Source organism: Ruditapes philippinarum, unplaced genomic scaffold (assembly GCF_026571515.1).
Source record: "Ruditapes philippinarum isolate M1 unplaced genomic scaffold, ASM2657151v2 ctg7610_1_1_1_1, whole genome shotgun sequence".
Lineage (NCBI taxonomy): Eukaryota > Metazoa > Mollusca > Bivalvia > Venerida > Veneridae > Ruditapes > Ruditapes philippinarum.
In genome coordinates, this window is record NW_026865677.1 from 4,616 (window position 1) to 20,732 (window position 16,117).

Sequence of the window (16,117 nt, forward strand, 5' to 3'; positions counted from 1 at the left end):
CTTGCTGATCAATTTTCACTTAGGTTGATTCAATTTTGAATAAGCTTTGCAGATATGTATTTTTACAAGAACTATTTAGCTTTAATATTATCCGAAGCCGTCAAAGTCAGCGACGAGTAATGAAATGGGAATAATTTTCTGAAACGTGATTTTATTCGAGATTTGCTTCGGGAGAAGACAACTTTCTGTCCGTAGAGCATGAATATTAATACTCATCACAAGACAGTGTCTTATATTGATCTCAATTATGGTACATGTAAATATGTTTAATTTTTATGTTCAATTAAAATGTTGCTTAACTTGCAGATGTTATTATCATTCAATGATATTAAAATGACATAAAGTATTTATGATGAACAGTCCTAGAATATTTTGATAAGGAACCGTCAGTTGTAAAATGGTATTATGATCTTATAATGAACAGTCGTCATACCTACTGGTATGTCATTTATAAATGGTTTTTAGGTTTTTCAAAATTTGCATGATTAACAGTCCGAATGTAGACCTCAATGAAATGTTCTGGAATATTAACAAAATGAGTGGTCATTACCGTCAACCATATTAATCATATATATGAATGGTTGAACGATAAATGGCGCAATGTGCATATCTTCTTATTTAACAGCACATTTTAAGCAAAAAGAAAAGAAACTATAAGTCTGAAACATTCTGTCATAGCCTCCCCATCAGTACATTCAGTGCTTTGATTTGTTTGGGTCGTCAGACCAAACAAATAATGGTAGCGAAATTTCAGAGTCAGATGCTGTTAATTGCAAATGCCGAAAGTAGGCCGCTTTTTTGAAGCGGTTTCTTCCCTTTATATGTACACTAACGCCAAAAAAAATCAGGGGAGATCACTGCGTAAAGATGGTCAAATGACAGGCGCATTAATTTTCAAGCAAAATAATTCCCGAATGCTTATAATAAGCTCCATGATTATTAACATCTGTGTTAAACAACAGTTAGCGTCGAAATAATAAGGGTTACAATTTAATTTAGAATAATATGGTTTTTCTTAAGGCCTTTTACATATAACTTCACCGTGGCCGAGGGGTCTGGAGTTCAAATCCAGGAAGGCAACTGTTTTTTTCAAATTGTTTAAGTCAAATAAACATTGAATTGAATATCAGTGTTGCAATTAGTCTTAAAGCCAATTAACTACAATTAAAACGCTGGAAAGCACTGGTGGCACTATACAAAAACAAATTGGTTTATAATCTCACAACCTTCACCTTTCTGACATTCTGAGACCCAAACAAATTCAGCGCCTTCTGTGCTTTGATTCAAGACGTGATATGAATTGATATTTTACTTTGATAATAAGACCTCCTATTGCAAAGTGGCACCGCACATGGTTACTTCCGAGAACCTTCCTGTATTATACGACAATTCCCTAGCAACGGTTTATTTCCTTAAATGTTGGAGTAATGCGATCAAGATAAGTTGACCCACTTAACCATGTTAAATTACTTTATTATTTTCATCACAATCCGATGAGATAAATTAATTAATGAACTAAGGACTGCTACTCCACAAGGAAAAGCGACATTTGTTGAATGTAGTTACTTCCCCTGACGATCCAATAGTTCACTAGTAGTTGACGAAACATGTTGACATCCCAGCAAACATACCTATATCGGGCCGATATCGGCTAAATGTCGGAATATCGAAGTCGGCTTTCCGCCATCGAACCGATATATATCCGATATAGACAAACTTGTTAAAGACAGGATGATATCGGTCCGATATAGGTCCAATATACATTTATTTCCTGTTATTCAATTAAATGAGTTTTTTTAGCATATTCTTCTCAATTTCATTTCAGCAAGAAATCGATGCTTCTGTAAAGAGTAATTTAGTCGTTTTCACGAAAAATACTTCGGTGCTATATCGGCTCCATGTCTGTTGCCGATTTAGTGTATAAGTGATTTGCACAACGTGGTATTTTTCTAGCACACCTGACATCAGAAGGAGTTTGCGCCAAAACTAAGAAAAGTGGATTTTTTCTCAAATAATACTGGTAAATTTATAAATTACTTATGCTTTTGAATAAATTCATTGTTGTAGTATTCGGTGTCATTGATATTTTGAACGTAGGTTTGGGAATTTCATAATTATCTTGCCGAAAATTATTTTGTAATACATTTTCGCGACTGTTTTTAAATTGTTGCCTGAAATTTAGCGGCTGAGAGAGAATAAACATCAAACTATAATTTTCTATTTATTTTTATTAAAAGTTATAATTATGATAGAGATGTCAAATGAAAGTTTTAATCAGAAATAATGAAATGTTGATTACTTTAAAAGAAATGGATAGTGCCTGCTTGCCTTTTGAAAGGACACTTTTCTTAACATAGTCCTTTAGTAATAAAAATGTGAATATATTATTATGTTGATATATTTTCTTATAGTATAATGTTTGAAACATGAATGATTCATTGCAGGTAAAACATCTGTCTGTGACATGACAAACATATCTGAATCAGAGTGCTGACAACTGAAATAGCTGGTTTTGGAGAAAGAAAATGTCATTTTAGAAGCTAAAGATGACCAATTGATGCAATACAGAGTCCTAGGCAACACTTAGATTTTAGAATGAGTAAGTAGACAAAAAAAATCTATGATGACGAAAAAATAATTATTCAGCTTGAGCTTTTAGAGTTATTATGTAAATTTCATTGTTTTTTACTGATTTATTAACATATATGTTTAAAAAAAAAGTTTAATTAATAAATATTCTTTTCATATATATAGATCAAGACAATATTTGTAGCTTGTAACTTGTATCTATACACACACAGATATACTTTACAATTTTTGCTTCAGAATGTAGTGATGAAAAAGAGGGCAACAGTCATCGAGCTGAAATTCAATAGCAGGAAATAGCTCATCTGGCAAATGATCAAGACATGGTGGCAATAAAGAACTGTAGAAAACTAAACAATTGAAGAAGTTCATATATATTGGGACTCCTGGAGGAACCACAATTGACACTTGACATTATTAACTCATGTACAAATTACAAAATGCTGTTTAACTATTCAACATGATAATGTGAAAAAAGTCAGCTATTCTTTTAAAGTTTTACTCAAACTCGTAATACCGTAACTGGAGTATGAATCAATGTGCAAAATCTAAAATACAGTTACTACATATATAAGAGATAACAGCTTGACACTTTCTAGACAGATTTTAAGTCTACAGGATCTAAAAAAGCAAAGGAACAAGCCATTGAGCTTATTTTATCTTAACAAAAAGTAGTATGAATATAGCAAGGTTGTATTTGCCAGTCACATGACTTAAGTATTTTTGTTAAAACAATTTAATTTTGACTGATCTTTATAGGAAACATGTAAAGGTTAATGTTTAAACTTTTATGTGTGTTAGCAAGAAAAAAATCGTAAGATAAACATACATGGTTTTAAACATTGAAATATGTATGTGTAAATTATAAAATATATTATGTATATGAATTTTTAATTTTGCTGATGTAATAAAAGGTATTGCAAAATAGATATATGTTCTGTTATATGTTAAGGAAAGCAAACCAATATGCTGTAAGAAATAAAAAGCTTATTATGAATGAAGGTAAAACATCGGCTGTAAGTCGGTACCCGATATCGGCATCCGATATCGGCCCGACTTTGAGCCGGGTTGCACATCCGATGTCGAGCCGACTTCGGATGCCGATATCGGGCCGACATTGAAGATGATATCGGGCCGACATCGGACCTATATGTAATGTTTGCTGGGATGTTGTAAGTTGAGAAACAAAAGAGGAACATATACGAACAAAATAAATAGAATATCAATGTTAGGATAATTTCTATACAATCCTACATGTAATAGCTTCTTAGGGAAACGATAAATGAGCCGCGTCACGACAAAACCAACATAATGGGTTTGCGACCAGCATGGATCCAGACCAGCCTGCGCATCCGCGCAGTCTGATCAGGATCCATGCTGTTCGCTATCAGTTTCTCTACGTGTTATAGAGTTGGTAAGCGAACAGCATGGATCCTGATCAGACTGCGCGGATGCGCAGGCTGGTCTGGATCCATGCTGGTCGCAAACCCATTATGTTGGTTTTGTCGTGACGCGGCTCAAAAATTGATTCAAATGTGCAAATCAGTTAAAATTTCCGAAGTAAAGTAAGTTCAATCTTTTGTCTTTCTTTATTCAATTTCAGCTCTTTTCTTTTCTGTTTCATTTTAATACACATTTTAAAACGTTTATAGCGTTCGTCAGTGCGGTCTTGTAAAATACGATTTTGAATTTTCTTGTATGCTTCCTTACCCTATCCAGTCTGTTTGAAAATGACAACTGGTTAATTGTAATTATTTTAATCAATATATCTATTTCTTATGTTTATAAGTATGTATACACGATATTATTGTTTACGACAATAAACATTATGTTTGTGCCTGAATAAATCTAAATCTGAATCTACAAAATTATAAATAAGTCTATATCTTTTTGCTAAGCCATTATTTGCCTATTATGTAAATTTATCAGTAAATGCACAATTCAAAACGCACTATTTCAGCAAGTGATGTGAAACAAATACACAAAAATAGTTCGATCTGACGTCACTGGATTAATCATTTCACACCTTTTTATTCAACTTTATATGTCATTGAAATACAAATTTAGATGTTAAAACTATATTAAATCTTACAAGAACAGAATAGCGTTTTACATTCTTAAAACACGATTTTCGACATTTTCGCGACCTTGTTGTTGGAATGATAAGTTTAGGGGGTCACTGTTATTATTTTAATAACATAATTATCTGTTGTTGCATTTCTTTAAATGGAAGGCTTAAATCGTTTTCTTTTTAGCTCGACTTTTCTATGAAAAGGGGAGCTATCCTACTCGCCCCGGCGTCGGCGTTGGCGTCACACCTTGGTTAAGTTTTTCGTACCACCCCACTTTATTTCAGAAGTATTACAAGTATGGCTTTGAAACTTACCATACTTGTTCACCATCATAACCTCCATCTACAGACAAGAGTACATAACTCTGTCAAGGTTTTTGACAGAATTATGGCCCTTTTTTGACTTAGAAAGTGTATTGAGCTTGGTTAAGTTTTTTGTACCACCTCACTTTATTTCAAAACCATTGGAGGTATTGCTTTGAAACTGACCATACTTGTTTACCATCACGACCTTCATCAACAGACAAGAGGACATAACTCTGTCAAGGTTTTTGACAGAATTATGCCCCTTTTTGACTTAGAAAATACATTGAATATGGGTAAAATCCACTTATTGCCTTAACCCTTTGAGATATTGCTTTGAAACTTTTAATGCTATTTCACATCATTACCCCATCTGTACGCAAGAGAAGGTAACTCTGTCAAGGATTTGTTTTAAAAATTAAGGCCTTTTATCGACTTAGAATCTTGGTTAAGTTTTTAGTACCAGTCCACTTTTTGACTGAACTGTTTGAGATATTAATTTGAAAGTTGGAATACTTGTTTACAATCATGATTCCCAAACATGTCCAGGAGAAGGTAATTCTGTCAAAGATTTTATTTGAATTATGGCCCTTAACTGTCAATGTTTTGTATTATAGGCAAGCACTAAAAAACTTAAAAAATCTAAAAAAATTCATTCCTATCCACTTGTTCACTTTACCATAAATTATGTCATAATAAAATAATTCTTCACTAAATATCTTAATGCTCATGGCCATTGTTCACTTTAAAAATACAGAGATTCTTGTATTGCCTTTTACTGCAAAAACTTTTTTTATTGGCAAGCAATAAAAAAGTCGAGCGCGCTGTCTTACGGACAGCTCTTGTTTCTTTTATTTTCATTTTGGAAAATGAGCGCTCTTAAAAAGACATAATCTTTAATTCTGCTATTTTTTATCTACTGATAGGCCAGGGTCTTTCAAATAGAATTCTATTTAAAAGACCCTGGATAGGCCTACAATCGAGCTTGTCTGTAAAATTATATATAGAAACCGATTAGATTGAAACAGTAAAATGCGTCTGATCCCGGATAATTGTCGATCTTTAGAAATTGAATTTCAAATATAGCTTACCTTCGTATTTTTCTTATCTGAGGGATGATAAGTTTGTATAAAATCTTAACACGCATTTACTGTTTGATTAGCTAGCTTTATGTATGTAAATATTCAAATGAAATGAAACGAAACCTAGAAATTTCTTGTTTCTTGTTTCTTTCTGTATAATGATGATCCACTCGCAGTACAGCCAAGTGCACGTGTTAATTGTTTAATATATTTATCTGAATTCTACCAATTTTACGTGCAAAAAGGTAGAACCTACAGTTTAAATATATATCTGCTCAAGTATATCTTGGATGCGTAGTCGAGTGGCTAACGTGTCGGACTCGTAATCTGAGGATTGCTTGCAGCGAGATTTTTAATATATTCTTTTATACAAGGGACAGAACATGAAGTGATTGAACACTTGATTCAAGAAAGTGTAATGGTTGCAAACTTTACAAAATGACTGGATATTTATAACGCTCGCACGTAATGGTTGCAGGTAAGTGGTTCATATGTTATTTTGAAGTTTTTGAATGTGCCCATGCATTATGGCAATCTTTATCACCCACCTAGGTTTAGGTTTCAGCTTCCTTGCTTCTGATTAGATAAAGTTATCGTTGACTTCAAACCACTTGTGCCTCAGTGCCCTAGGTTCGAATCCTGTCAGGGACTTCGAATTCTTTCATGTCAAGAATCTATCCCTCTGGCTCATGGGATGCCGGTCGTTCTACTCAGGTGCTCGCTCATGCCTGATAAAAATGTAAGGAGCGGCACCTGAAGTCTTTATCCGCCAGTAAAGATTGAAAGTTTCCATATGATCTTTACTATGTCGGTGTGACTTAATATCAAACAAATAAAATCTAAAACGAAAAAGTAAATACATAAAGATACTTTCAAAACATTTTTATATCTTTCTTTGTTTGATTACATGTATAAAACTGTTTTATACTGCTGTTATATATTGTGTGAAGTAGGGTTACTGGGCTCATCGTAAATTACCAATGTTTCTTAATGCTGACCAACTGTTGAATTTGAGCGTATAATGGTTAAAATATACACTTCATGTAGAAAATCATCTCTTAAAACTTTCATTTTATGTTGCATATAGCTAGTTTTAGGTTTAAAGTCTTTATGAATTTACCAAAGGTAAATCTTTTCACAACCTTAAAATGCAAATGTTTTTATTATCAGACAGTTAAAATTAGAACTTTCAAAGTAATTACACTTAAAGGGTAAGACATTTTGGTATTATGTCTTTCTGTTTTAACATATTCTACAGTTTCTTTAATGTTGAATAAATGAGCCGCGTCACAACAAAACCAACATAATGGGTTTGCGACCAGCATGGATCCAGACCAGCCTGCACATCCGCGCAGGCTGGTCTGGATCCATGCTGGTCGCAAATGCATTACGTTGGTTTTGTCGTGACACGGCTCAAATTATTAATTCTTCAACGCTACATATAGACGTATCAGTATATTCAGAATGAAAACTTCGAAAAAGAATATAATACACAAACAACAATGATCAAGTATGTAAGGAATGAAAGGTTTTCGATTCGAAGCGAGGAAAATGAAACAAAAACACCACGACTAAACAACAGGGCAAATTTGCATTAAAAGATTTAGATGAGAACAGCTAAGGTGAAGATACCTCAACAGTTCGCCATTCGAGAAGCTTGGACATTCTCAGCTTAGAGGCATAGTATTTTTATACTAAAAACGGGAGGGGGAAACCCCGGGGAAAAGTGACCCCCAGGAGGAGTCTTGTTTTCCCCAGACTTTTGTCCCGGGAACCAAAATTAAAATTTGTGATTTTAAAGGGACTAGGTAAAAAACTATTTCCTTCGAGTTTAAAAAGTATTTTTTTGGTAACAAATAAAAGGGGAAGCCTACGAGGGGAGAAAAGCAAATTTACACACACCCGGGAACAAAAAAGGTTTTGGAAAGTGTTTTTTGTCCCTCTGTAAAATAGGCAAAAAGGGGGTTTTCTTTTTTTCCCCCCAAAAACCCCAATCTTTAAATTTTGACTGTTTGACAGAAATTTGAAATCAACTTGCGGGGGAAAAAAAGTAAGGCTATGTAGGGGGGGAGGGAAAAATGGTTTGAAGTAAACAAAAAAAAACCACCCGATCAGGGGGAGGGGGGAAATGTAGTTGTATTATATTTCTTTAATTTAAATAAAAATTGAATAAAATTTAGGTCACGTTAATATCTCTCTTTAGGTTTATTCCAATAAGGCGACAAATATAGAATATCAATTTCTAAATTATCTATATCAAATGAATCCCGAAGGAGGTTCGAATAATATCACTTTATCAAATAAATCCACACTGGAAAGAGCAGACATAGGTTTTATGTATATTCCTGTTCACGATAAATATCATAAAGTACATAAAGTACAAAATGCGAAACAGTACGGAAAATAATTCAACACCTCACAATATCTGAATATATTATACAATGTAATAATCCAGTTAATAGTCCGTTTATGCACATCATAACATAACATCATAACATGACCTGATGTCATAATTTCCTTTAAACGACTATATTTTATTGAATTTATGACACAAAAACTCAAACTTTTAAATTTAAGTTCGATTCACTTTAACTAACTGGAAACTGAAAATCAGGAATACTTTTAGTTCCTACAGTTTCCCATATGTTCAGTAAAACAAAGATCAATACTGATAGAAATAGACAAAAAAGAGCAAATGTCGATACAATCATGATAAGTTCAAACTGTCTTTTCACACATAGTTTCTTCAATTTTCGTTCTTTCCTGGTCTGATTCATTTTAACACAATCCTCATACATAAATGTTAACATTCTCCAGCGTTCTTGTAAAGCGTCTATAGCGTTCGTCACCGCGCGTTCTTGTAAGACACGTTCTCGTATTTTCTCGTAAGTCTCAGTATCGTGACCATATCCTGGTTCTTGTCTATTTGACCTTTTGCTGGTTCGTTTCTGAAAAATAAGTACCGGGTACATTACAGTCAAAATACTTTAGGTTAAAATTTTAAAAAATAAAATTGATTTTTACTATTAAAGGATAAAGGTATAGTTAGTATTCGAAATCAGTATTTCTTACATGACATAGATATATCTTTTATTTTGAACGATCTAAATGTATTATAACGCGACATGATTTGAGAATTTCTCCACAAATAATCTTAGTAACAAGATGTAAAAATCTTACCCGGACAGAACGACGTTTTAAAGATCCTAAACATGATTTCGACATTTTGGAGATTTCTGCTTCCCCTGAATCCATAGATACTGCCTTTTTTATTGTCCCTTTTGTCGAAACGTCCAGTTGTTTGGATTCCTTGTCCCCTAATGTTACTATATCAGTCGTTGCACACCTCTGAATGGAAGGTTTAATTTGTTCTTCTTTCATATTTAGTTAGTATATGAACGACCTTAGAAAGATTTAATCTTTAATTGTCTGATTTGTATTCACTGATATCATACATTCAATTTTCTCCATAAAATAACAATAAAGAAACCTAGTTACATTGGTAGCCTAAAGGTTAAACGGTAAATTAGACCAACTTTATAACTGTATCTTACGTCGGATATTGTTTATCCATCTATAGAAATTGAAATATTTCTATAGAGCCTAGATTTATCCCTTTTCAGTACGAAGTTTGTTACTTGGATGATAATCAATGGTTGGATAAATTACTCTATCTGCATTTTGGCCTTTTTGTATGTTACATTGTTTTAAAGCTATTGGAAAGCAACGTCCTTCAGCCGTGTGTTAGAACTTTACACTAATGTATCAATAACATAATTTAATTGTTCAGTGAACGTTTTCACATCAGTATTTTGACTTTATTTTTATCTAGATTCCACAATGTACATGGACTTTGTGTAGTTATTATCTAATCAAATGAAACTATTTATTATGTTGTTCTATCCGTTTTTATTCCTCTTTTATCTATCCTGGCACATTAAGTCTGGTTCCTGAGTAAATAAAACTGTATTTGTACATGAACACTTTATTTAAACAGCTAAGATGCATCTAATATTCCAAATAATATGCCTGTAGCTTCACATGTTGATATCTTAAACCAAGACCTCACTTTAGAGAAGCGATGAAGACTTCCTTGTAAATAATGACTCACTGGAAGTTATTAAGCGACAAGAAACGTGTCGTTTGACTTTATGAGTTATAGCAGCATCGCTCAACAAAAACAGAATCAATACGTCAGGTAATAAAAGTCTGCCATAAAGATACATTGACATCACCCTATAACTGGAAGTATAGCGTTAACTTCTGTAAATTCTGAGGCCTGCGTTTTATCAAGAACTGCAGTTCGGTAACTATATACAGTCAACATATGTATTACGATCATCACTTACATTCAAGTTCTTGAAAATAACAGAATTCGGTAACTTTACAATCAACATATGTCTTTTCATTGCTTAAATCCAAAAACTTGAAAACACATTTCGGAAATTATTCAGTCATCAATCTGCGTTTAGCTCATAACAAAAATAATATCCTTAGTTTACATATGTGTTGAATTTATAACTTAAATCCAAGGACTTGAAATAATACAGTTCGGTAACATATGTGTTTAGTTCATCATTACTACATGAAATATATATGTATTATTGCATTACTAAAATCCAAAAACTTGAAATTATATAGTTCGTCAACATATGTGCTTAGTTCATTGTTCATTACTTCATTATAACACAGTTCGGTAACACTAAAATTAAAATAGGTGTTTAGACCATTAACTAAAATCCAAGTACTTTTAATAACTTTAAAGTCCACATGTTAATTTTCTTCATTATTTAAATCCAAATACATAAAATAACACAAATACATAAAATAACACATGTGCATATTTCAATATTTTAATCCAAAGACTTAAAATTAACCCAAGATCGTTTATTATTGTAATTCACATCCTATAAAATGATCGAGAGCTGACATGTAAAGGTAAATACAATAAAATATGTTCATATATATTTTATATCCTGTTCTGTGTTTACATGTACATAAAATACTTTTTATTGCTGTAAAATGTCTCATGAAGTAGGGTCATTCGACATGTTGTAAATAAGAAATTTTCCTTAATCTCGACACTTTGTCATTTTAAGTGTTTTCAATTTCTTATCCTAACTTGTTACAATGCACCTTCAACTATAAAACATCTCCTAAATCGTCAATTGGTACCCTCTCCAGAACTATTTGATGTTGTTTTCCATTTCTGTCGAAGGACCTTTCTTTCAGAATTTTTTAGCGCCAATTTAGGTTTGAAAATAAAGCAAATTCTGAGTGTCAAAGTATTGTAAAATCAAAAGCTTATCAATTTCTGAGGTGTCCGTATCTGTTCATCAATTTTCCAAATAATTAGTTAGTAAAATGAGTTGTTAGAAAGTCAGTTTAAGTTTGAATAAGAATGTCGCACTTCAGAGTGAAGACCCCTTGCTATGTGTCCACAGAAATGTTTTCTTTTCACCTTCAGCAGTTGGCATTTCGCAGTTGTGCGCACCATTTTGTTTTTATTGTATTTTAATCTCGCTAATTGGAAGAAAACCTGCCACTGCATTTCCGATTGTTTATATTCAAATGTACATGTACATGTATTTCCAAAATCTAAATGACAAAGAAGCTCTAGATATAGTAAGAAATTTAGATTTTAAATGCGGCAATGATATCGCAGGAAAGCATATGCGCTGGTTTTAGTAATATGACAATGAAATGTTCACTGTTTAAATAGATTGATTATTAAAGAGAAATGTATGATATAGTTATCATACTGAAACAAAACTGCTCTCATTTCAAAGTCGTTAATTAAAACCATAAAATCAATTTCCTGTAATAATATATTTCATTGGCAATACTAGACATATATGATCAAAGAAATATTCCATATCATTCTTGATGAGCCGCGTCACGACAAAACCAACATAATTTGTTTGCGACCAGCATTGATCCAGACCAGCCTGCGCATCCGCGCAGTCTGATCAGGATCCATTATGTTCGCTTACCAACCCTATAATAAGTAAAGAAACTGATAGCGAACAGCATGGATCCTGATCAGACTGCGCCGATGCGCAGGCTGGTCTGGATCCATGCTGGTCGCAAACCCATTATGTTGGTTTTGTCATGACGCGGCTCATATTATGCTATGCAGTGTATGAAAGGAATACTGTGTTTTAGTATCATGTTACAATTAAACATTACCGATGATGATATAAAAGCGGAAATGAAATGTTACATTCAATTTTTTTCTCTACTTTTCTTATCCTTTATCTTCTATTAAACATTTGAAGAATTATTATCTCTATCAATATCAATAGCTTCACGTTACTGAATATGATTACAAATGACGGAGATTTTTTTATGGAGGGCGATCGTTGCCAAAATTCCAGACATGTAATGTGTTCCTTTTGAAAACTTCTTTTGAAAATGCGAACATGTATGTCTAGCATTTTTGATTTTATTCGTGCACAGCAAATGATCTCCTCTTAATCCAATCTTTTAATTGAAGACACTCGCTTTTAAATAACAAGTTTACATGAAAAACTTAACAACTGAACTAACATGGAGAACAACAACAAATTTACAAGTTCGTATCTTCCATTGCATATAATACATAAGCATGTTTGCACACTTGAAGATATCTATCTGTACCTGAAAAATACAAATGAAAAGTAAAACTCGAATACAGAAAATAGAATTTAATAAAACGTGTTTCCAGTCGTAGAACTACAACAGTACGTTTACTCAGTAACATGTTTAAAATGACAAAAGTAGATTAACAAAGTTAAACGATTTTAAGTCATGCATGACGCCCCGACCCTCTCTGAGTATTTACGATCTTCTATTACGGAAATGTACGGACAGGTATAATACCCGTCGCATCTCTCCTATTTCTCAATAAAGAGAATGAAAACACGGCGTCCATTCCAACTTTTTTTATTTCTATAAAAAGTCAAATATTTTTGGTATCAAATGAAAGATTACTCAATAAGCTTTCTATGAGTGCCTCAGAAATAAAATGAATTAAACAGATGTATTGAAATTTTCGTTTCAAAATTTACCAAATTTCCTCTGAAAATAACACTTTCGAATTGGTAAGAAAAACACGGCGTTCCCTCCAAACTTTTTTTTATTTCGTAATCAATTTTGATAATTTTGGATTGAAATAAAAGTGTGTTTGTTACGATTTATATAATGGCTAAAATAAAAATGAATTAAATCAAAATGAATTAAATTTTCGTTTAAAAGTTTATTATGTTACTTTCTGTAGAATAGAGAAAATAAGAATCCCTAAAGAACGCTGAAAACGACAAAATTGAGAATGTTGCAGGTTCGGTTTGATTGAGCCTGTTCATGGACGGTAATGGAAAGCGCAACCCTCTAGCACCGGCTGAAGCAAAATTCAACATGAACTGGTACAATTTTGAATTTTGAAACATCCGCAGATGTGTTAATATGGCGATTATTATGGAACCTTCAATGTGACATTCCATGAAAAACGGCATGTGGTCCCCAAGTAAAAAAACAAAACACACTGAAATTCAGTAAGAGAAACATGGAGCACCCTACTTACTTTTTCATTTCTTGGTCAATTTTGATAATTTTAGACTCACGTAAAAGAATCCTTCATGAACTTTCTAGTGATGCCTTAAAAATGAAAATTAATAACGTAGAAGCATTAAAAATTTTGTTTCAAACTTATCGTTGTTTATTTTTTCTCCCTTAAAACCACACTCATATATTCGGAAAGAAAAACACGTCCCTTCCTTTAGAACATTTATTCAAAAAAGAAAATGAATATTGAAGGAAAGAAAAGACCATAAGCTTTAAACAAGTATATTAAACATCTGGAAACGTGAAAAGTGATCCCTCGGAAGCATTAATCACAACAAAATTACATAAAAATTGCAAACTCGGTTTGATTGAGTCTGTACATGAGGAATAATGAACAAGTGCAACATCCCACGTGCCCCTAGCACCGGCTTGAGCGGTACTCAATTCTCAACACTTAATTGCGCTGGCATCAATGATCCCGAAGGACCAGAAAAATATAACAACACTGAAGTGAAGTACGGGGCAACTTTGTACAGCTGCCACACGGCACTTGACACCTGCTGTTGTGAAGTATAAAAATCTGGAAACAAAGTGATCCCTCGGAAGCATTAATCACAACAATATTACATAAGAATTGCAGACTCGGTTTGATTGAGTCTGTACATGAGAAATAATGAACAAGCGCAAAAAATTTTTATTTATACTGAAAATACCTTATTAAAGATTGTACATATGTGCTACTGATAAGTATTTTCTTGATTTCGGAAAGGAAATCTCGGTGGCCGCTTTAAAATCCAATTTTTGCAAATACTTGCATAGTTTTTGTTGAAAATGAAATTTGTGCCAATACATTTTTCAATGATACCAATAAAAATATTGGATGGTTTTTAGATTATCAATAAAATTACTCCCTTAAAGTTGGCCATTGTTTCCCTTAAAAATTTCCAAATCGCCGATGTTTCTCAGGAAAAAACGATGTTAAATAAAAAGTTAATGCATAAGTTACCTTCATCATAAATGGTAAAATCAGCAATTTTCAAGTGATGTTGCCAGTGACAAAACTTTAGTAACAAATGTAACAAATATATGTTATGAAAAATGCGTTATGTTGTTCTGAAGTTTTATTTAGAAAAATGGGAGAGGCGCCGTTTTATACCTGTCCGCAATAGTAGTTCGTAAATACTCCGAGAGGGGCGGGGCGTTATGCTTGACTTAAAATCGTGTAACTTTGTGAATCTACTTTTGTCATTTTAAACATGTAACTGTGTTAACGTACTCTTGTAGCTCTACAACTGGTAACACGTTTTCTTTAACTCTATTTTCTGTATTTATGATTTACATTTCATTTGTATATTTCAGATCTATAACTTATGTATTGCATGCAATGGAAGATACGAACTTGTAAATTTGTTGTCGTTTTAGATGTTAGGTCAGTTGTTACTATCTATATGTAAACTTGTTACATAAAGGCGGGAACCTTCAATTAAAAGATTGAATTAAGAGGCATATTATGTGCTATGCACGGGTACAATAAAAAATGGTAGGCATACAAGTTCGCATTTTCAAAAGTCATTTTAAAAAGGAACACTTTACATGTCTGGAATTTTGGCAACGAACGCCCTCCATATTTTTTAGGTTCCTTCACCTTTACTACGCTCATTTTCCTTTATTTATAGATTTATCTTGATTATTTTTCTAAACAATTTTTTCATTCATTCATTCATTCATTTTATTGTTATAAAAATATCACGAGCTACAGTCATGATTGTGGCGGCATAGCCTAGTGGCTAGTCGGACTAGAAATCTAAGGAATGTTTGCCTTGTGGGTTCGAATCCCGTCAAGGGCAAGACGCTGTTTCCTTGTGCAAGAAACTTTACACTCATTGCTTAGGCACGGATTCTTCGGAGAGTCTTTCACAAAGGTAATAGCTGAGCTCAAATAAAGTCTGTATTAACAAAAGTCATGTTATACACACACATCATTTCTGAAAACTAGCTGGAAATAAATTTTTACTTTTTATCATCATCATCATCATCATCGTCATCATCATCACCATCATTATCATCATCATCCTTGGACTGGAACTAAATACTGACATACAGTACATTTGTTAATTTAATGGTCTTGAAAGAAAATAGACTGTTTTTTTTAAGATTTCTCGTTATGTGTTCATTTTAATACCTCTACATAAATACCTGAAATGAAGTATGCAGAAAATGATTAGGCTTTATCACAATATTGTGGTCAAAATTATTTGAGCCGCGCCATGACAAAACCAACATAGTGGGTTTGCGACCAACATGGATCCAGACCAGCCTGCGCATCCGCGCAGTCTGATCAGGATCCATGCTGTTCGCTATCAGTTTCTCTACTTGTTTTAGAGTTTGTAAGCGAAAAGCATGGATCCTGATCAGACTGCGCGGATGCGCAGGCTGGTCTGGATCCATGCCGGTCGCAAACTCACTATGTTGGTTTTGTCGTGACGCGGCTCATTTCATTAGTGAAAAAAAAAATAAGATTGATCTAATTTTT

At 33.1% G+C, this 16,117-nt stretch overlaps 1 protein-coding gene and 1 long non-coding RNA gene across 2 annotated transcripts; one reads left to right on the forward strand and one right to left on the reverse strand.

The window, feature by feature from the left end:
• Positions 1-1,619: 1,619 nt before the first annotated feature.
• Positions 1,620-3,513, forward strand: LOC132729971 (uncharacterized). Its single transcript, XR_009625703.1, has 3 exons — positions 1,620-2,020; positions 2,445-2,599; positions 2,827-3,513. It is a non-coding gene; the product is annotated as an uncharacterized LOC132729971 (long non-coding RNA).
• Positions 3,514-8,263: 4,750 nt separating this feature from the next.
• Positions 8,264-10,937, reverse strand: LOC132729969 (uncharacterized). The gene is made up of 2 exons (XM_060715805.1): positions 9,223-10,937; positions 8,264-8,990 (listed from the first exon to the last, which is right to left on the reverse strand). The coding sequence occupies exons 1-2, from the start codon at positions 9,421-9,423 to the stop codon at positions 8,631-8,633; spliced, it is 561 nt and encodes a 186-aa protein (XP_060571788.1). The 5' UTR covers positions 9,424-10,937; the 3' UTR covers positions 8,264-8,630.
• Between the last annotated feature and the right edge of the window lie 5,180 nt (positions 10,938-16,117).

What these genes read in the sequence shown, in the direction of transcription:
- LOC132729969 (XM_060715805.1), bottom strand. Translation starts at nt 9,423, where the DNA reads ATGAAAGAAGAACAAATTAAACCTTCCATTCAGAGGTGTGCAACGACT. An exon ending in TAAAACGTCGTTCTGTCCGG is followed by an intron (nt 8,991 to 9,222) that starts GTAAGATTTTTA and finishes CTTATTTTTCAG; the next exon opens with AAACGAACCAGCAAAAGGTC.